Source organism: Hyaena hyaena, unplaced genomic scaffold, assembly GCF_003009895.1.
Source record: "Hyaena hyaena isolate Hyena2069 unplaced genomic scaffold, ASM300989v1 scaffold_146, whole genome shotgun sequence".
NCBI lineage: Eukaryota > Metazoa > Chordata > Mammalia > Carnivora > Hyaenidae > Hyaena > Hyaena hyaena.
This window is the reverse complement of record NW_024080778.1, coordinates 1,214,327-1,236,310: the sequence shown is the minus strand read 5'-3', so window position 1 is coordinate 1,236,310 and position 21,984 is coordinate 1,214,327. Positions and strand designations below refer to the sequence as shown.

Sequence of the window (21,984 nt, the reverse complement as noted above, 5' to 3'; positions counted from 1 at the left end):
TAACATTTTTCAAACAAAACTTAACTGACTTCTAAGAGATGAATATCAAAGCTTCCTGACTCCCTCCAAAGTCACCATACTGACATTATTTTTCTACAAAGCCAGTCCTGTTGGCCACTTGTGATTTACAGGCTATGTCTGCTACAAGGAGCTGCTGGACACATTAGTGCAAGGTATGCTTATGAAAGGATGCTGCTGTCTGGCACTAAATGACTTTCCAGAGACCCATCTCATTCAGACCTACAGGACCTGTTCTCCCTACACAAGATCTGTCAATGCATAAGCCATTATTCCCACCCCCACCCCCCCATTCTGAAGGGAAAAATAAAAAACACAGTCCTGTATTCTAGTCCCTTCTGCAAATCCTGATGCACCGTTAAAAACCTGCTGTTTCATATTTTCTTGATTTCTATTTGGTGAATCCATTTCACTAACATTTTTTGTTGCAACTATAATTCTGCATTTGGAAGTGATGGAAAAAGAATGGTGGGGATTGTGTTGGATTTTGTTAGTGCAAATTGCTGATACGTTTCTGTATTTCCTATTTGCAATATGCTCATTATTCATAGATTTACCAACTGCAGTATGTTCAATATTTGTCCATTTCAAATACAGATTTTAATATATTTACCTAAAGGCATACTTCCTCTTCCTTATATAATATTGAAAGTCATCAACCCCAAATCTATTTTGCCCTCCACATTTTATTATATACTTCAGTTGCAAACATAAATGCAAACCACAGCTCCATATTATATGGATTAATAAGCATAAGACTCTTACATTTGAATTCAAGTGAAAATTAATGTGCAAGACAAAAAGAATAAAATATGTTTAGTTTTGTACTTGAGAGAAGTTCATTACAGTGTCAAGGAATTCTTTAATTTATCTAGAAAATACTTGCAAGCATTTATAAAAATTCAAACAAAAAATATAAATGGAATAATGTTAAATATATATGCATGTATTCTCTTTTATTTAAAATCTTCCATTCCATTCATTTCTTTATATTTATTTTTGAGAGAAAGAGAGACAAAGACAGAATGTGAGTAGGGAAGGGGCAGTGAGAGGGAGACACAGAATCTGAAGCAGGCTCCAGACTCTGAGCTGTCTGCCCAGAGTCCGACGCAGGACTTGAACCCACAAACTACGAGATCATCACCTGAGCTGAAGTCAGACACTTAACTGACTGAGCCACCCAGGTTACCTCCTTCACTCATTTTTAAGAAAAATATGAAATGGTGTACATTGGCCTGAAAAGACCGAAAGGTATATATCCAGATAAATAAATCATGTACAAAAGTAAACAGAAGACTACTTCAATTGATAGAAGCAATGAGTACAAGACTATGGGCAAATGAAATCTTTCCTTTACTTTATAAAATAGAATGAATAATTATTTTATAGTGAAGGTCACTGCATTAAAAACACTGAAAGAAAACTCAGTGGGTATATAAACTGGCTGGCATTATTCCCCAGAATTCCTTGTCAAGAATATGCCTCAGGTTGGAGTTTTATTTTAATACGTCTGTGGTCATTAATAGAATTTTCAGTTAAAGGCTCAACTCTCAAGCTTTCTGCTATTATGTTATTGTTGTTTTAATATAAGGATTTGCAAATTGTTCACTTTTACTTCCAAATATTTTGTATAAAAATCTACCCCACTGGATTGTCATTTATAGGTTTACTTACATAATTTTTTACATTAGACAAAAATGTACAAGACCTAAAGTGTTTTCTTTTTCTTATTTGATGGGCTCAGCCATATAAGCAATATTGGAGGTATAATTCACAACACTGAATTCCAAGGGAAATATTGCCTATATATCAACAATTGTCTACAAAAATAATTTATTTTTTCAAATTGACCCGGATTAGGACACATTTACAAATGTTTCTAGGTTTAATTCAATACCAGCACTTAGTGGTTTGAAGTGTGACAGAGAACCCTCAAAGGAGAACTCTAATTATAAAAAATACAACAAGAACATTTGCAAATTTTAACGAACTTTCTGTTTCCATGCCCACTTCTGTGGAATCTGGAAAGCATTAAAACAATTTTCTCACAATTTATTTCTTTCCATTGTGTTATATCCCTTCCCTTTTCACAGGCAATACATTCAGTACCAAATGAGTAGTGTATTCATTAGGGCTGAAGAGAAAGGCAAGGGTTAAGTAAATAAGGACATCAAATTAATATCCAGGCCTAAATGTTTTAGCAGAGCCAAAGAATCTGTTTAATCATTCAAGTCAACAAAGGTTAAGATAATAAAATAAACTTCTAAATGCTTTCCTTTTCTGGAACTTAATCTGTCTTGCTGAAGATGTTTTTAAGATGCTATCAGTTTTGCATAGTCCCAGCTGTTATGAAAATTTACTTGAATACACTGGGAAGAGAATGAATTTTATGAAAATAGTTAAATGGAGCTCTTGGGTGGCTTACTGAAACTGTGAGAGCTCAGGACTCATTTAAAACCAGCTGTTGGCTGATGATATTGAGACCAATAACCACTAAATCTTTACTTATCAGGCCTCTGTGTTACTTGGCAAGGTGATGGTAGCCAACTGATTAGAAGATTAATATATAGTCAAAAGATAACTTCATGATGTTTGTTCATCTTACTGCCCAAGTTTGATTAAGAAATTTGCCACAATTTCAGAGCAACATAGAACCCTAATGTAAAAGGCAGTATTACACACTAAAACAGTTTTGCTTATTTTTTAAAATATGCTTTTAAGTCACTAAGATAGAAAAAAGAAATATGAGACATTAACATCAAAGCCTTGAGTACCATTGTGATTCCCAGGGCTGTGGTTCATGACAAGGGCAGCAGCCTGCAAGAACTGGGCAAACAAGAAGTCCTCTTTGAAGAGTGATGGTGGTAGTAGTAATGGGTGCAGACAACAATGGGAAAAGCCTTGAAAGTCTTGAGTCTTTTACACTTGACATTCAGTTTCTGTGACTGATGAAGAAATACAATGCAATCTTTTGCAGAGAGGCTCAGAATAAAAGAATCAACAAAATACCTTGTAAACATGTGAACACAGCATTATGAAGAGCAGAAAACAGACTTCATTCATCTATTTATCCTAAAGAAAAACATTACTAATAACAAATATACCAGAATCTTGACCTAATTTTCAAACTAGTGCCATTGAGCTGTGAAGAAAAATCATATTATAAGTAGGTAACTGGATATTCTGATGTCCCTTGCCTGAGGACCAGCATTGCCCTGCCCTCTTATATTGAATGAAGCTCTAGGGTACAGATATGGGCGGTCCACTCATTCATTTGTTTTCTAAGAGCCAACAGTGCATCAATTGTAAAGACTGATGGCAAGGAAAAAGATGCTCCTCATTGCAATTGTGTTGCCCAGATTTTTCACTCTCATTCACAAGTTGAAGGTTGAAAATGTCCTAGCAGCCATGTGAAGACAGCTTGCTATCGTGGATAGCGAACAGAACTTAAAATCTGGGTTTGACTCCCAGAATCATCTTTTGGCCCATGTGTGTGAAAGAACTTGGACAAGTCATTTAACCTTCTTGAGCTAATCCTCATCAGAAAAAAAGGGTGACATTATTATTCATGCTACTAACTCATAGAGTTACTTTTGAGGATAAATGAGAAAATTATGGAAAATGTAATCTGTAAGTACTTAGCCTCAAATCCTGGCTCTGCCACTGACTGACTCTATTAATAATCCTGGACAAAATATTTAAACTTTCTAAATCATGATTTTCTCATCTATTAAATGGAAAAAATGAAGCAACTATTTCATAGGGCCATTGAAATAAGATATGTCTTCATAAAATGGTTGGTGTATTTTAAGAGATCAATAAAATTACTTTATCATTATTATTGGTGTTATTATTTGAGCCGTAGATATTTTTGTAATCCCTGTTGTTTCACATCGAGGTTGATGACTATAACAACCACCTGTTGATAGGGGAGCAGGCAGATCCACTGTGAAAGATATAAACCAGGAGCCAAGAGGGCTGGGTGGGAATCTATTTTTCTGCCACCTACAAATTATGTGAATTTGGGCAAGTTACCTCACCCTAGATTCTTTATGCAATATATAGATAGAATGATCATCTGTGATTTGTTGAGGACTTGTTATAGATTTTTTATACATTATTTTATTTAATGCTTCTTATAACCATAGGGACAGATAGTGGTGGAGTTAGAATTTGGTCTCTGTCCAGCCTGACCCCAGCCCATGTGGATGGAATCATCTCAAATTCTCTGCATACACTTTTCCTACCTTTCTTCCCTTCCTTTATCCTACCTTGCTGAAGTGTAGTAAGACTTAGGTATGATGTGTTCAACTTGCCTAGAAAGGTGTTCAGCAAGTTCTAAAGCTAAGTAATTAGCAATTATAATTATGATGCATGAAATATTACTTCCTGATCCTGGCCCAATGTTTGTTCAGTCTAGGGATGTCCTTCCACTTTCTTACAGCAGGTCTCCAACCTTTGCTTCAATACAAGGTAATGTCATAGCCTCAGAACTCTATAATACAAACTTAGGGGGATGAAATGAAGAAAAGAGAGCACAGACTTAGTGACTGATAGCACAGAAAAAGCACCAGCCCCACCATATAGCCCAAAGGCCTCACTGCTGAATAGCGATGTTTGCACAAATGTATTGAAGATTAATGGCAAATCTGTAATGACATCTCCCCAGGAAGCAAGGAAGAAAGTGCAATTCTAATGTCAGGATGCATTCATCTGTGGAAATCTAACACTCGGTGTCTTATAGAATAAAACCAAATGATATCTATGGTTGCTATATTATACCTAAAATTGTAAGCTCAAAATTGATTCAACATATACTGACAGAAAGCTCATGCCAAAAAGGTTAGCCCACTTTCTTCTGCATTAAATCATATGCCATCAACAGTATTCAAAGATAGTCAACTTTCCTATCATTTACTTTTTAATGTCTTGAAATCTGACTTCCACTGCTTAACAAAATGTACTCCCTTAATATCTGTGGACTCCAGAACACTAAGATCAAAGGGTTTTCATAGACCTCATCCCTGTGGCTTTCCTTTTATTAAGAGCATTCCATTGGGCACTTTTTTTTTTAAGTAGTTCCTCCTATAGTGTTAAAACATAGTAGTGTCTTGCTTTTGCCTTTGAATTCTCACTCTCTTTTCTGATTCTCCTTCTTTGTCCCACTCTTTAAATGTGGGTATTTCTTTCTTCCTTTCTTCCTCCCTCCCACTCTTCTCTTTCTTTCTTCCTCCCTTTCTTTCTTTCTTTCTTTCTTTCTTTCTTTCTTTCTTTCTTTCTTTCTTTCTTTCTCTCCTTCTCTCCTTCCTTCCTTCCTTCTTTCCTTCTTTCTTTCTTTCCTTTCTTTCTTGTAGGCTTCATGCCCAGTGCAGAGCCCACCACAGGGCTCAAACCCACGATCCCAAGAGTAAGACCTCAGTTAAGCCACCCAGGTGCTCCTAAATGTGGATATTTCTTCTTTTTTTTTTTTAACTTTATTTATTTAGTGTTGAGAGAGACAGAGGGACAGGGCAAGTGGGGGGGGAGGGGAGAGAGAGAGAGAGAGAATCCCAAGCAGGTTCCAATTTCAAGCTGTCAGCACAGAGCCCAACGCAGGGCTCCATCTCAATACCGCCAAGATCATGACCTGAGCCAGTATCAAGAGTCAGACACTTAACTGACTGACCCAGTCAGGTGCCCTTCACTCACTTCACTACTTCACTCACTATTTTTCCACTTCCATGGTTTCAGTTCTCACTCTGTGACAGTTCAGCTATATAACTGTTCTGGCACCACTTCATATTTCCAGTCTCATGCTTCTAACTGCTTGCTACATTATTCCAGCAAAATAATCCATCAAGATCGCAAACTCAACATAACTAAAATTCAACTTATTTATACTTCTGTCTTCTGACCAATTTTATTAAGCCAGAAACTCTAGCCCTATCTTTGTGTCCTTTTTCAACAACAGCCTCTATATCTAAATAAAAGACTTGTGCTGAAGATACCTCAGTATCTTCCTGTCTTATTCCCTGACTGCTTTTTTTTTTTTTAATTTGATCTTGCCCACAAGTCACCAATGGTCACAGATTTTGGATGTAAATCTAATATAGATTGAATTCATCTCTCACCTTATGCTTGAAGACTTCTCTCTTATTAATTTCTCCTCTACTAGTGTCATCCCTGGTTTTCCTTCTTTGTCCAAGTTTTTGTTTGGCACTTATGGCAAACCCTACTGTTGAGAGTGAGACTGTGCCACATAGGGTTAATGAACTTGGAACTAGCGGAAAGGCTAACCCTTGTTTTTCAGAGAACTGTTTCTCCCTAATCAGCTATTGTGTCTTTTCAGACTCCGCTAACAAATCCACTAGTGGTCTCCACAGATACTGGGACTCACCATCAACTGATATGGTGTCAGCCTCTGAACAAGCAAGACTCTGCATTCAAGCAAAACCCTGCAGAAATAAAGAGCTCAAGGCTCCATCCAATTTACACTGGCTGTTAGAACATTCCCATAGCCCCTTTTCCTTCCCCAATAGTACCACTCACTACCTCATTATAATGTTAAAATTCTCTGCCCAAGGAGGAGCACAAGTTTCATTATCACACTATATGATGCATGTATAGACATGGTTTCTTTTTTTTTTTTTTTAATGTTTTATTTATTTCTAGGAGAGAGAGAGATAGCGTGAGCAGGGGAGGGTCAGAGAGAGTGTGATTCATATTTTGAAACAGTCTCCAGGCTCTGAGCTTGCTGTCAGCACAGAGCCCGACGCGGGGCTCGAACCCACGAACCGTGAGATCATGACCTAAGCGAAAGTCGGACGCTCAACTGACTAAGCCACCCAGGCGCCCCTAGACATGGTTTCTAAGTATGCCTGCTGAAACTTATGCCCACCTTTACATGAAATGACAAATCTCTCCTTTCTGAATATTTATCCTAACCCTAAACAAAAGGAACCCACTCATCCCTATTCAGGGAGTCATGCTTTGGAAATTATTCCTTGTAATCTCCTTATTTGCTGCAAATAGTTTCCTTTGTAGGACAACTCCACCTGGTATCGTCTCTATCTATAACTCACCAAGGAGCAAATTCACATTGGTTCTGTTACAACATGACCCAACTTTCCTTTCCAACCCCATTCTCTCTGGTTCACTTCTAGCTGTGAGGTAACTATGTGACACAGTCTGGCTAATGAGACATGAGCTGAAGTCTGCTATGAAATTCATGGGAAAAATGACATTTTCTTATACAGATTCCTCTTCCTATATTTTCCTTACTGCTTCATGGTTGGACCTGAAGCAGTCTTCTTACAGTCATGAAGGAAAGGCCAAGAGATTCACAGACTTCCATAGTTACATCATTGAATTATATAAATAATACCATCAACTACTTTCTCTGAACTCCTAATTATATGAGAACAATAAACTCATATGGTAGGCCCCGTAAAAAACATGGAGATCTCTCCCATATTTTGGTGACTTCTTTGGAATTTCTTCTTTGGCTTACCAACATAGCCCCACCCCCTGCTGAGTTTCTCCTTCTGACACTGAGCTCTCTGCTCAGTGTGGCCCCTTCCCTCAAATGATACCCAATGTTGCAGATGGAGCCAGCCCATCTCCTCTGTTCACCTCTCCACTGAGGACTGGACATTATCCTTATAACCCAGGCTCTTATGACCTTGTCCTGGATGACTGACAGTTTCTGGGTCCTTTCAGTCTCTTGCAACTCCACTTTATTCAAGACACCATTATCAAGTAAATTTTCAGAAAGAGCATTTGGTAGTAACACCAAAGCGTCTGGTCGCACTATGTATAAAATAATGTGCTAAAAAATATTCATTGTCTCCTTTTTGCCTCTCACACTTAAACATTCAAAACATTCCGTAATATAACTTTAATAAAAAAATCCAGCCTTATATGATGTAATTTTTCTATATTTAACATATACTCTTGGCTAATAAAATATTATTGTCCTTAAATGAATCCTATCATTTCCCACTTGTGTAATATAGTTTGTACTATTGCTTCTATCTGGAATGTGTAAGATCTTCCTCTTCACTTTCTCTTCTAAAGATTATCCATTTATCCAGTCTTAGCTCAAGTGTCACCACTTCCAGTCTCCAGTGATTATTTAAAATAAAAAATGTTCATTTACCTAGCATTTCTTGATACAGTTACTCAAGGCTTATAAACATGCAACCACATAGTTTTCTTATTCAGGCACCCATGAAACTATAGGCTCCTTGAGGGCAGTAATGATGTAATAATATTTAATTCTAACATTCAACAAATATTTACTGAGTCCTTACTGTTCTAGGTGATGGTGGTATGAACAAGATAGACCAAGTCCTTGCTCTCATGGAGTTTATGTAAATGGAGTGGAATGCTTTGCAAAGTACAAACAAGTGAATAAATACACAAAATAGGATAATCTCAGATTTTGATTGGATACTTGGGGAAGTTTTCCCCACAAAGGTATTCGGGATGAAATAGCAGTGATAAAGAGAACCCAATCACAAGAAGACCAAAAGACAGCAAATAGAAAGTCATCAAGTGAGGAGTAAGTGTGATGTGTTTGAAGTACACATAGAGGAGTATGTGGCTGGACCACAGAGTGCGGAAAGGAAGTCTGGTGTGAAATGAGGTTATAGACGTGAGCAAGGACCAAATCTTGACAGACAATGGAGTCGAAGAAAAGTGGTTTGGATTTCATTCTAAGAATTAAAGCAGGGAGTAACATGATCTAATTTACAATAGAAAATTATCTCTCTGGCTGCTGTGTATAAAATGGATTATACAGGTCAAGAGTAGAAGCAAGATTACTTGGAAAGCTGCTGCAGTAGTCAAGAACGTGAGATAATAGTAGGTTGAATTTGGTGTAGTAGAAGAGAGAAAAAGTAAACTCATGTATAGTTTCTATAGTATAAAGCATGGTAGCTTGAAGATAACAGATGTTCAATGTATATTGCTAAATATGTGTACAAGTGTTTTAAAATAGTTTTGCCTTCTTAATTTCTATATTACCTTAATTTTTTTTTTTTTTGCTATGGCCTTATATATTCCTGCTGGACATTTGGGAAACCAAAAGGACAAAAAACCCAACAACCCATATTCAAGGAGACAGGAGGTGAGCTAACAAAGAACTGAAATGGTGGAGGGTCATATTGTTAAGTTAATTATAGAAATAAATAAATTGCTTGAAACAAATGGTAAAAAGTTGAATTCAAAAGCTATGATAGGATAAAAATGGACAGGGTATTCAAACATAGAGATTTACATTTTAGAAAAGAGAGTCGCCATGAGCATCAGCTGGAATAGTATGCTTACAGAGGATACAGGTAAAGTTAATTTTCTTTACTATTGAAGACTTTTCCAGTTCTAACTTACTTTTGATTTTTCTGGAAATATAAAGCCTTCATTTTACTATTTTGTATGATAAATTTCCTAATAAGTAGCTAATACTTTCTTACCAGAAAGTAGTATTTATTTTTTAGAGAGCATTGAATGTGACCTGTCTTGTTTCCAAATTAGGAATCTGAAAAAAGACAGGCAATTTGGTAGGTTCTCATTCCCTTTCACATATACTTCCCAGGACATTTAGATTTTTAACCATGAAGATTCATCCTGCATGATAAGTTCAATCCAAATACCTTCAATAAAAAGCAAAATCCTGGAGAAAATGGGATCCATTTTTGCCACTTTCCACCTGAAATGCTAAATGGCCCCTGAATCGTGTGAAACTTGGCCTCAGTCAGTGTGAAAACTGGCTGAAATCTCTATGAAAGGCAGTCTGGGTTCGTCAAAGTAGTTCATGAACTTTGGCCAAACTTGCAAGGAACCTGGTCCAAGTCTTAGTTTGTAATGCAACATGAAACCAGGTGAATTTCACATGGTTTCAGGTTTCACCCTGAAAATTTGGCCTAGCTTTATAATCAATCATCACTTTTTAGAACGATGAAAGCCAACACACCTTTTTGAAAATGAGGACTGCGTGCATACTGACGACAGCTAAGCTGTGAACCACCCCTTCACTTCCTTTGCCAAAAGAAGATTTCTCTGAATGGAAACAGTTTCCCCCTTACCTAGAAAGGGCAGGTTGAGTGATTTTGATATTGCGTGTAGAAAGAAATGATACTCCATACATGGAGACATGCCATGCGAAATAATCACCACATATAGAACAAGTGGCTATATTCTAATCACTTAAGGTAATGATAATTTTATTCCATTCACATCCATGACAGATATCATGATGTTTAATTTCCTTGACCATTAACATGAGCTTTTAGCTTGAAGCTAGTCATCAGCTAGAATAATTGCCATGAGAAACGAAATGCTCTGTGGCACAATCATTATTTTCTATAAAGAAATGGCTGAAAAAATGGAAAGGAAAATAAATCATAGCATACCCTTTATCTAATTTAATAAACATGAGGAGATAAGGCTACAAACTTTTTAAGTTTGCATCAGCTACATCTTTTGTAATAAAACCCCTACCGCAGTATAAATGAATTCAATAATTATCTACACACAGTGCATTTTACAAAAAACCTTCACAGTTTCTGTCTTCAACCTGAAAGTTTTAAATGCACTTTTTCACTGTGAAAAATGACTCTTCAACCAAATACTTGCTTTTGTGCATTGTGACATGAGAAAATTGAGAGGTATGTCTGAACGGAGCCACTACATCATTGGAACAGTATGTCTGAACATTTGGGTAATAAGGCACAGATGTGAAGCAGAGGACTTGGCACTACCAAGGTAACAACAAAGCATTCACCATTGTGTTATAATGGTTAAAAAAGCCATGTTTGAGAAGAATAAAAGAATGCCCCTCCTCCCTGGAATGTTAAATTTATATTACACCTTTTATCTGCTTAAAAATCTTTAAAAATAAGAAATTCAAATAAGTAACTCAAATTTGTGATGAAGAATAAAAATATAAAATGAATTAATATTTTCATCTATAATATAACATATTTATGCAATAGCATATAAAATTTAACTGCAGAAAAAGGGCCAAATTCAACAGGAATCCAAATGGCTTCTATATTGCAAAACAATGCATGCAAATCTGAAGGATCCAATAGCCATTGGATGGGTGGTTGCTATTGACTTTTTACTAGTGACTCTGGCCTTTCATCAGGAGAGCTAATTGCTATACAGTGCCTTGTTTACAGTATCAAATTAATGTAATGCTACAGGATACACCCATTAGTTATTATTAAGGCTATTTCACTCACAAGTGGTATGGTATTTTTCCCAGCTATTACTAAACCATGATACAAAGGCAGTTATAAAGCCAGGGCTACTTTAATTCAATAAGTTTGGAGCTGAAAACCAATTCTTTGCCCAGGATTGGAAGAATAGAACTTACCCGAGGTCCCTGATCACCTTGTTCTCCCTGTAGAGTAGAAAGATGAGATGATAGATAGTTTTAGCATAAAGTCTGTATGTGAGGCTCATTAAAAAGACCAAAATATAACATAGCATAGATCATACCAATGGACTTCCACCGACTTAATTTGTTTCAGCTACACAGTTTCTTACCTTATCACCTTTTGGACCAGGAGGGCCCTAAAAAAAAAATTAAAAAAATTTAAATAAGTTAAAAACAAAAACTGTAGCTTGAACAGATCAGCTAGTTAGTTGCAAGACTCATGCAAATGGCATGTAAGTATACTTGACAATGAGGTTTCTCAGAGAATTTTGAGTTTTAAACTATAATTGTAAGATGGTTCCAATGTGAAAATGGTTTAATACTGGTATTATTATATATCCAGTATATTACATATACTATCCCATTGTACTACACACACACGGAGAAAAGTACACTAAGTACATGTATCATAAGTATGCTGAATTCATAATATGCTGAATAAATCTTCACAAGCTAAACACACCTATGCAAGTAGAGTGCAGGTAAGGAAATCCAAAAGGGTCTCTGTTGACATTTTCTTGTCACTACTCTCAACCAACAGTGACCACTATTTCTGACCTCTGACAAAATAGTTTGTTTTTGTACTTTATGTAAATGAAATTATACCAGTATGAATCTGACCTCTTTTGCTTAGTATATGTAAAATTTATGTGTATTTTTGTGTTTAGCCATAGACCATTTGTTCTTACTGTTTTGCAATATTCCATTGTGTGCATAAACCATTATTTGTTCTTCCTATTTGCTTAATGGCCATTTTTTTCCAGGAGTTTCTGGATCTTGACTACTGAAAACAGTGCTGCTAGAAACATCCTAGTTTATGTCTTTTGATTAAAAACTGTATGCATTTCTGTTGGGTGTAAATCTAGAAGTGGAATTGTTAGGTTGTAGAAAATACCCAATATGTTCAGTTTTAGTAGATACTGACAACAGTTTTCCAATGTGGTTCTAACAATATACACTCATCAGCAATGTACAAGAATTTCAGTTCCCTATGTCATTGTCAATATTTGATGTTTTCCATCTTTGTTTTAGACATACTGGTGGAAGGTGTAGTAGTTCACATAGTGTTTTAATTTGTACTTCTCCAGTGATTAATAAGTTGAACTCCTTTTAATGCATGTATTGTCCATTTTTGCATCCTTACCCATAAAGTATCTATTCACATCTTTTGCCCTTTTTCTATTGAGTTTTCCTTTAGATTTGCTAGAGTTCTTTATATAGTATACATATTGAGAGAGAGAGAGATCTCTACATCATTCTGAATATGAGTCTTCTTTCAGTTATTGCAAATATATTCTCCCACTCTGTGTGTCGTATTTATGTTATCTTAAACAGCAGCTTTGATGAATAGCAGTTCTTAATTTTAATAAAACTCAATTTAACATTATTTTCCTCTTTATAATTCTCCCTTTTTGTGTTCCACTTAAGAAATCTTTGTGGATTACTCGAAGGCATAAGGATGTTTTTCTATGTTTATTCTAAAAGCTAAAGTCTCATCGAAACTAATAGAACACTGTATGTTAACTATAGTAGAATTTAAAAATTTTTTAAATTAAGATAAGCAATAAAGAGATGGAATATTCCTCAGCTATAAAAAATAATGAAATCTTCCCATTTGCAACAACATGGATAGATCTAGAGGATATGATGCTAAGTGAAATAAGTCAGACAGAGAAAGACAAATACCACATGATTTCACTCATATGTGGCATTTAAGAAACAAAACTAACAGGGTGCCTGGGTGGTTCAGTTGGTTAAGCATCCAACTCTTGGTTTTGGCTCAAGTCATGATCTTACAGTTAATGAGATGAAGCCCCACATCAGGCTCTGTGCTGGCAGTGCAGAGCCTGCTTGGGATTGTCTCTCTGTCCCTCTCTCTCTGCCACTCTTTGCTGGCACTCACTCTCTTGCTCTCTCTCAAAATAAATAAATAAACCTAAAAAAAGAAATAAAACTAACAAAGAAAAAACAGACAAATAAAAAACCAGACTCTTAACTATAGAAAATAAGTTGGTGGTTGCCAGAGAGGTGTGTGGGGGTGGGTGGGTAGGGGAGATGGGTGAAATAGGTGAAGGGAATTAAGAGTACACCTATGATGAGCACTGAGTAATGCACAGAATTGTTGAATCCCTATATTGTACACCTGAAACTAACATAACACTGCGTGATAAACTTATTGTTAGGGATGGCACCATGCCCAAATTGAAGGAAAAAAAAACAACTAAATAAAATAAAAAATAGAAGCTTTATTACTTTATTTTTCACACTCAGATCTGAATTCATGGGGAACTGATTTTGAGCATGATGTGAGGTCAAAGTCAAGATGCTTTTTTCTCCAATGTGAATATCAAATTTACCCACCACCATTTATTGAAAACGCATCTTTTCCCCATTGTAGTACAGTGTCACCTTTGTCATAAACCAGATAATCATATAGATGTGGCTTTTGTAGGATATTCTATTTTGTTGGGCAGCTATCTATCCCTAAGCCACACAGAGAATTTCTTTACCTTTGAGCAAAAATACCAGCAGGAAATACTAATTCTGAAGGCATTAAAACTCTTCCTCCCTAGCTCTTAAAGATGAAGTCATGTTTCAGGGCCCTTGAGGAATTCGTGCATTTCAGAGTTACTTTCAATCTCTCGTCTTCACCTTTAGCAGGGCTGGGAGACAAGGATGAGTCTACACCAAAAGCACATCCAAGGTGCTAGCAAAGTACCTCTTCTTACGTGTTGGTAGAGACTCGTATGTCACTTCAGGTGAAAATGTAGGAATACTCCGCTACTAAAATAGCTCCTGCTAAGTATCAGCTACAGAGAAATTGTACCAAGTTCTTACTCTCAGTCGTGACACTTCTGGAAACAGTTGTGAGGTTATCATGAAATCAATAATAACAATAATATAACATCTTATGGTTTATATATTTTGCCATCAACAAAAAACTTTCATCTGTTACTGTATTTAATCTTCTTCCTCTCCAGTGAAGAAAGCATTATGATATAGATGCCAAAAATAAAACTCAAAGATTATCAAGGTTAGGTCTCTTGCAAGTGAGTTAGCCAGGACTTTAGCCTAGTCTGTGTGATGATAGGTTAGGATGATAAGGATGATAAGACATAGCTCTAGAACCAGATTCTCATAAAGAATGATGACCATGTGCCTGCCTTCAACAGGTGCCGTCTGAAATGCCTTCCAATTGAATTTCCCACAGTGTCCTGGGCAGTTGGCCCCAAGATCTCAAGCTTGAAATGAGAAAAAGAAGAATTGTGGAGGGTCAGGGAGGAAGAGATGGAGCTAAGATAATGGAATCAATGAAACATACTCTTGTCTCTCTTACCCCCCAAGTAATTTTGCCATTAAAAACAAAGAGAAACCAAGAAAATTATTTTTCTTTATGTTTTCAGTAAAATTTTACTATTTTATTAATGTTTTTGGGGAATTAAGTAGTGAGTAATTGGTATAGACTGTGTGTCTACCTTTGCAAAATTAAGTTTAAAGAATTTTTTTGGTCATTTTTAACACACATAAAATGTTCCCTAAAGCTCTGCAAGCAGAGTTTTATTTTTGGTGGGGCATAGGAAACCCAAAACGAGAATGAAAGGATACCTACCATCATGTTTCAGGAATACAGGGGAGGTTCTAGTCTTGATTTAAATTCTATGTTATTTACCTCAATTTTGATTGTTATATGCATTTGTCAAATGTCTATAGAGATTTTGCTGGTGAGATTTTAGAGGCCAAGCGCCTCATCGTACCAGTCCTCTAAAGGCACTTTATTAGGTTATATGGTATGCTTGAGGTCAAAGATTTTCTATAACAATTTTACAGTGGGGAACAAAGATGGCTTCCCCCGCCCTCCCAAAGTCCAATTATTAATGCCAAAGCCACATGTGTCAACTAGAGCTCTTTGAGAGCTTGCCATACATAAGGATCCTTAATTCATGAACACATAAAAATTTGCATTCACAATTGAGCAATAAATATTGTTACTTCCAAAGGGGATGTTTCAGAGCAGACAGAATGGCGTCCTGGCACCTGCCGGCTCAAGACAGAACTGAAGCAGAGGTCAACCTCTATTCACAGCTGTGGTGGCTGCTTCGGACACTCCAGACCCCACTTGTGCTCGTGGGATTAATGGCAGGTGTTTTCTTCTGCTCTGACTGAAATCCCACTCTTCTTTTCTGAATTGGATCCTCTTCACTGCAAATATGGATTGAATTTGAAGAAAAACGTGGACAATCATAGTAACCCCAGATAGTATTTCAAAATTTGAGAGCCATGGTTCTTTTCTAGGTCAAAACATTACAAATGAAAAGAAAGTTTCTTTGATTACTAACTTCCAAAAGTAAAGTTGGGTCAATATATAGGCTATTTTGCTTTTAGAGTTAAAAAAAAAAAAAAACTTCACTGGTATTAACAAAAAGGATAGACAAAAATAAAAATTAATGAATTATCTTAATTATAGTGTATTTTACAATGGCATTTTGTTGCTTCCAGCTGCGAAGCTAACAATTTAATAGTTAATGGACATATTTGTTGTTCAGGTATCAATATCAGTGTCTGATTGGTAACTATTTGAATGCAAGGGGCGCCTGGGTGGCTCAGTCGGTTGAGTGCCTGACTTTGGCTTAGGTTATGATCTCGCAGTTAAGGAGTTCAAGCCCTGTGTTGGGCTCTGTGCTGAAAGCTCAGAGCCTGGAGCCTGCGTCAGATTCTTTGTCTCCCTTTCTGTCCCTCCCACCTCATGCTCTGTCTCTATCAAAAGTTAATAAACATTAAAAATATTTTTTAATTAAAAAAAAGAAAGTAAAACTTTTTTGCTAAGACCGGTTGAGGTCAATGGTAAGTAAATATGTTAAAATTAGAAGTGAAAATAAGGGAATAGTGAGCCATTATATAAGGCTATGTAAGTCTTCTTTTGGAATTCTTGTCTTTCTGTTCTGGTCTGGAATGCTGGAGTATGATCTTTTATGCTGTCCCCTTAAATAAGTAAATAAGAATATTTGAAATAATTATTTCTAATTAGTTTTATGTTATGAGCTCTAATTATATAAATTTTATTTTATTTTATTTTGTTTTTTTAGGTTTTATTTATTTATTTATTTATTTTGAGAGAGAGGGACAGACAGCGTGAGCAGGGGAGGGTCAGAGAGAGACAGAGACACAGAATCAGAAGCAGGCTCCAGGCTCTGAGCTAGCTATCAGCATAGAGCCCCACACGGTGCTTGAACCCACAAACTGTGAGATCATGACTTGCGCTGAAGTCAGAAGCTTAACTGACTGAGCCACCCAGGCACCTCCCTAATTACATAAATTTTAAAGGTTCTAACAAAGTTTTTATTATTAGTGTTCTTACTCAATAGTTGGAACATTTCTTTTAGAGTGCTGTTAGACTGTTATGAATTTACTACTAAAGTATTTATAAATATCAGTAGCAAACTTCAAATTAGCTTCTATTCAAATGACTTCAAACTCAGGATGTAAGGCAACAATCCTGTTTGTACAAATCTTTAATGTGGGTCTTGGCTTACACCAACTTCAGTCTCCCCAAATCTATTTCTACCCAAACAACTAAGATTTTAGATCTTTTTCCATGCTCTATTACTTATTTTGATTGAATTACAAAACAAACTATAAGCATTATGAATGAGAGGCACAATAAATGAGGTTCAGTAAAATGTTGGACTTCAGTCTACATAAAAGTAATAGAAATATAGCTGGAAAAGACAGATATATTCATAGAGGTTGGATACCCCAACTAAGACCTTTCACTCACTAGAACTATAAATTTTGCCTACTTTGATCTAACAAAAGCTAAAGAGGGAATGATTTCTAAAAGATGGCAATCATGAAAACAAAATTAAATTCTGCTATGACTAAAAAAAAAAAAAAAGGAATAAAGCAAACTCTGGAAATTCTTGGCAACCAGAACTGCTGGAATAGAATGGAGTTATGATTTTTATCCCAGAAAAGTGTATATCATTTTCGTTTTTGAAATATAACAAACCTTTTTCTGATTAATCCTTTCATTACCATAGAATTATGAAGTCCAGCAAGTTTCATTTTCTAAGCATTTATGGACAATTACCAGCCAATGTGATCTGAGTCTGGAGAAGGGATATGTAAATGTAATTGTAATCAGTGGAATGAAGGCTGTGCTGTGGCAGTACAGAGACAAAGGAAAGTGGAGAACTAGATTTCAAAAGATGATAATGGAACTGGCTCTTGAAAGTTAGCCCAAGATAAGGAAGACTGGGAAGGAGTGAAACAGTTCAGGCAAAACATGCATAAGTGTGAAAGACCATCATGCTATCAGAGAATGACAAAGAGTTCACAGGGGTAAGAACATACGTAGTGTGGGGAGTACAGATGGGGGATAGTAAGATTTGGAAAGACTCACTAATAATACCCAAGGCCCTGGGCCAAATCTGTCATCCATATAGCAAGGGCGTGGTAAGATCAATTCCATGCTCTTTGGGACTCTGAGAACATGGAATGCTATCCTTCTTAGGAACTTATTGCCTTGGTCCAGGAGATAGATGATAGTGGGAACAAAGTGGGAAAGGTCTAGAATCAGATGACATTTTTCAGATTAAGCCAATAAGACCAGTTAACTGGACGTGAGAGCTGTTTACATATCACCAACAAGGCTTAAGGAGTTCTATTCATTGGAGTGCCTGGGTGGCTCAGTCAGTTAAACGTCCAACTCCTGATTTTGGCTCTGGTCACAATCTCATGGTTTGTGAGATCAAGTCCCACGTAGGGCTCTGTACTGTCATCATGGAGCCTGTGTGGGATTCTCTCCCTCTTTCTCTGCTCTTCCTCTCTGCCTGCACATGCTCACTCTCTCTCTCTCTCAAAAATAAACATTTTTTTAAAAACTAAAAAAAAAAAAAGGAAGTTCTATTCTTTTGAAACTTCACAGTTGGGGCGCCTGGGTGGCTCAGTCGGTTAAGCCTCTGACTTCGGCTCAAGTCATGATCTCATGGTTTGTGGGTTCGAACCCAGCGTCAGGCTCTGTGCTGACAGCCAGCTCGGAGCCTGGAGCCTACTTCAGATTCTGTGTCTCCCTCTCTCTCTGACTCCCCGCTGCTCACGCTCTGTGTCTCTCTCTCTCCCTCCCTCCCCCCCCCCTCAGAAATAAATAAAACATTAAAAAAGATTTTTAAAAAAGTTCACAGTTTAGTGTACCTGCAGAAAATGGTTGGCCTAGACTGGTTCAGCTCTGATGAACATAGCAGCTCCAGAGCGAAGTGAACCATATAGAATTTTAAATCTGGTTTTAAGAGTATTCAAATCCAAACTGATTGTTGGCAGCTTTGGGTGACCCAATCAGAAATAGCTGAGAGAGAGAAAATTCTCTATTATCATTGCTAGGTAGAAGGAGCACAGATGACATATGGTGACCATACAGTATAGCCACCCATCCTCTGTGTTAACTTATTAATAAGGTACACCTTTATTATATTTCTTCCTCTGCTTTTTAGACTGTAAGCTGAACATGGGATTATTATATTTAAAAACTGTAATTTTCCTAATTTTTTTTAAGGATAAGGAAGACAAAGTCTACAGCACTGGTCTTCCTCTAGGAGTACAGCACAACCTCAGTGATCAATGTATGTCTGACGTCTGTGAGCTCAGGCCCTTTTGCAAGCATTACATTATCAATGTTCGCAGGCTCCTAGGGAGGAAAGAAACAGGGAATATCCCATTTCCCCTTGTTCAAATAGGATAAAAGCCTCAATTCTACAGATGGTATTTCTGCCTACTCTCTGATTGCATCATAAAATTGGCCCACTGTGCCAATGAGATAGATGCTCTTAGGCTTAAGAGCATACATTCATGAATAAATTGAATTTGATACCACAGTTTTTAGCAGGTACCATTTTCCATTTGAACAAAGGAAAAATCCAGTCCTACCTATTTACATATGATTAACCTAGCACATACTTCTGAGAAAAGTGCTTTAGGCAGTTAGCTTAGGTTCACTTCTAACTAAAATGTGAACAAATAGGCTTCCAAGTGTATACCTGAAACCTTGAACTCTAACATATAGTTTTTTGCTTTACTAGCATAATATATATTTTTAGGGATATTTCTTCCTAAAATCACCTCTTTTTGTTTTTTCATAGACTTTCAACTTTACAAATAACTTCAAGAGGTAATGTGTACATTTTAAACCTATTATGAAAAACCTAATTTGAAAAGGTAGGAGGTCTTATATATAAGCATCGATGTGTGTGTGTGTGTGTGTGTGTGTGTGTTTGCTTGTATATAATTTCTTTTTAAATGCTTCAGAAAAAAGTAAAAAATAAAAAGTAAAGGTATCATTTGGAGAAATTATTTCAAAATAAAGTACATAAAGTGTGTTGGTGGTTAAGAGCTCAAGCTTTGGAATCAAACAGATACAGACTGACACCCTGGTTGTGATCACTTTTGTGAACTTTGGCAGGTTAATTAAATTGTTTGAGCCCCAGTTTCTTTGTCTGTAAAATGGAGAAAACAATGCTTATTGTTTGGCTGAAATGAAATACTGTCCAAAAAGCAATCTGTAGAATGCTTGATTGACCAATGATAGTAATCATTAAGTTAATGTTTTTAATATTTTAATTATTGTAAAAATAAAAATATTTTTCTCAGATATTTAACCTGATATAAAGAAGGTAAACATACTGATTTCCTAAAATCAAAAGGCCATGTGGTAAGAAATATGTTAGGTGTATGGTTGAAAATGTTTGGAGAACACAAAGGTTTAATACAGGTTCTCTTGATATTTAGGAACTATTACCAAACAACAACAACAGCAACAACATCCACAACTACACCAAAGTAAGACAAAAACAGGTCACTGCAGTTTTAGCCACATTATTTTAATGACCAACCAAGACTAAAATTTAGGACTTAGAACTACCTGGTCTCCCCTAGTATAGTAGGTGCTCAATCAATTCTTGCTGAATTGATACACCCAGAAAGAAAAGAATGCACTAAAATGCTCTCTGTTCAAAGTAGCAACATGTAAAGAACTACACAAGAACCAGATTCAATGTTGCTGCAGAAGAACCGTGTTTATTATAGTGTCAAACTCTGCTAAGTCCGGGAATGGAATTATAGCTATAAACAGATTTATAGCTTCAGACTTTACACCTTTCATTTTGCATTGAAGAATAAAAGAGACCCAGAAGAAAAGAGGGTAGGTATAAACAGAAATTTAAAATATCAAAACCAGCCCACTTATTGCAAAACTAATTTTTACAGCTATTATTTTCCGGGCATTTTCTGTGGTGAGATCGTAACTTTAAGTTCTTTTGTGATGTCAGTTCAAGCCCTGAACAAGGGACTATATGTGCTCATGATCAGTGTTAAATCATAAGCAGCTGCCATAAGGAAACAATTAGTGGGGGCTAGCACTAAAAGAAAATTTAGAAAAACCAAACATTAAAAAAGGACTCTCAAAAGTAAGACTGATGTAGCTCAATGGAGTTAAGGGCTTATAAAACAGCAGGAATCAGGGAAGCTCGCTCTGACTTTCTTTTCTAACAGAATACAAATTAAATACAGCCAAATTACTGTTCCTGCCAATCAAAACCAAGGGCTCCCTTCTCCGTAGCCTCATCCCTTATATCCAAATGTTTTAAGAGACTGCTAAAACTTTTTTGTTTAACTTTGAATTTTTTTTTTACTTACTTTTAAGAGGTCAAATAAAATGAACTCCATGGTGAAAGACTTGGAATCCTAAACATTCCTTTTGTCGAAAGAAAGTATCATCTTGCTCTCTAAATGCCCACAGTAGCCCCTGTGATTTTACAGCTAATGGTGTAAGCTATCCTACAATACTCTTACTGTCCTCAACATAATTCAAATATATTTAGACATACACCCATCTTTAAACGTTAGGTTTAATATACAATACTTCATTTCAGCATGTTTCCTAATAATATACTGGCCCAACATAATTTTGCCCAGGCTACTTAAGAAAGCCTGGCTTGCTGGTCAGTTTGACTCTTTGCTTCATTTGTAGTATTTTATAAAGCGATGCAGTTCTGTGTAGGGCAAAGGGGCACAACACAGGGATAAGAGTAGATATCTCTTAGAGTCTACGGAGATACGGAGAAGGAATACAAAACATTCAACTGCCAAAGGAGGCTACGAGAACCTGAATCTCAGGGCTTGTCTATGATTCTCAAGATTCCAGTACAAATTAGAAGCCCACTCTCTCTCATTCTCAGCCGATGACTAAAAAGATCAAAGGCTTTTAATGAAGTTTCTACAACCACCATGCTCTTCATCTCTGGATTCTTCTGTAGCTTCATCTCCTCTCTCTATGGAGTGAAGGTAATATTGTACCTATGTATGAGTACCCCCTTCTCAACCTTGCATGCTATTTATCACTGCTCTTACTTGTCTTTTCAACCAATACAGTTCCCCCGGGTTCTTCCTCTTCCCCTCCAAACACATTCATTTACCCTCCCCCAAAATCAAAGAGAAGAAACGTTGCTTTTGCCCTCTATTCGCTCATCTGAAGGTCCTATCTTCTTCTCATTATC

General features: G+C 36.5%; 1 protein-coding gene across 2 annotated transcripts in view; it reads right to left on the bottom strand.

The window, feature by feature from the left end:
• The window catches only part of COL25A1 (collagen type XXV alpha 1 chain), a 455,910-nt gene that overhangs the window by 137,814 nt on the left and 296,112 nt on the right, over positions 1 to 21,984 (bottom strand). For both annotated transcript variants that reach the window (XM_039238752.1, XM_039238753.1), the window contains exons 6-7: positions 11,551 to 11,577; positions 11,378 to 11,404 (exon numbers count right to left, since the gene is read on the bottom strand). In XM_039238752.1, the coding sequence (XP_039094683.1) occupies positions 11,378 to 11,404; positions 11,551 to 11,577 (54 nt within the window). The remainder of the gene's footprint in view (positions 1 to 11,377; positions 11,405 to 11,550; positions 11,578 to 21,984) is intronic.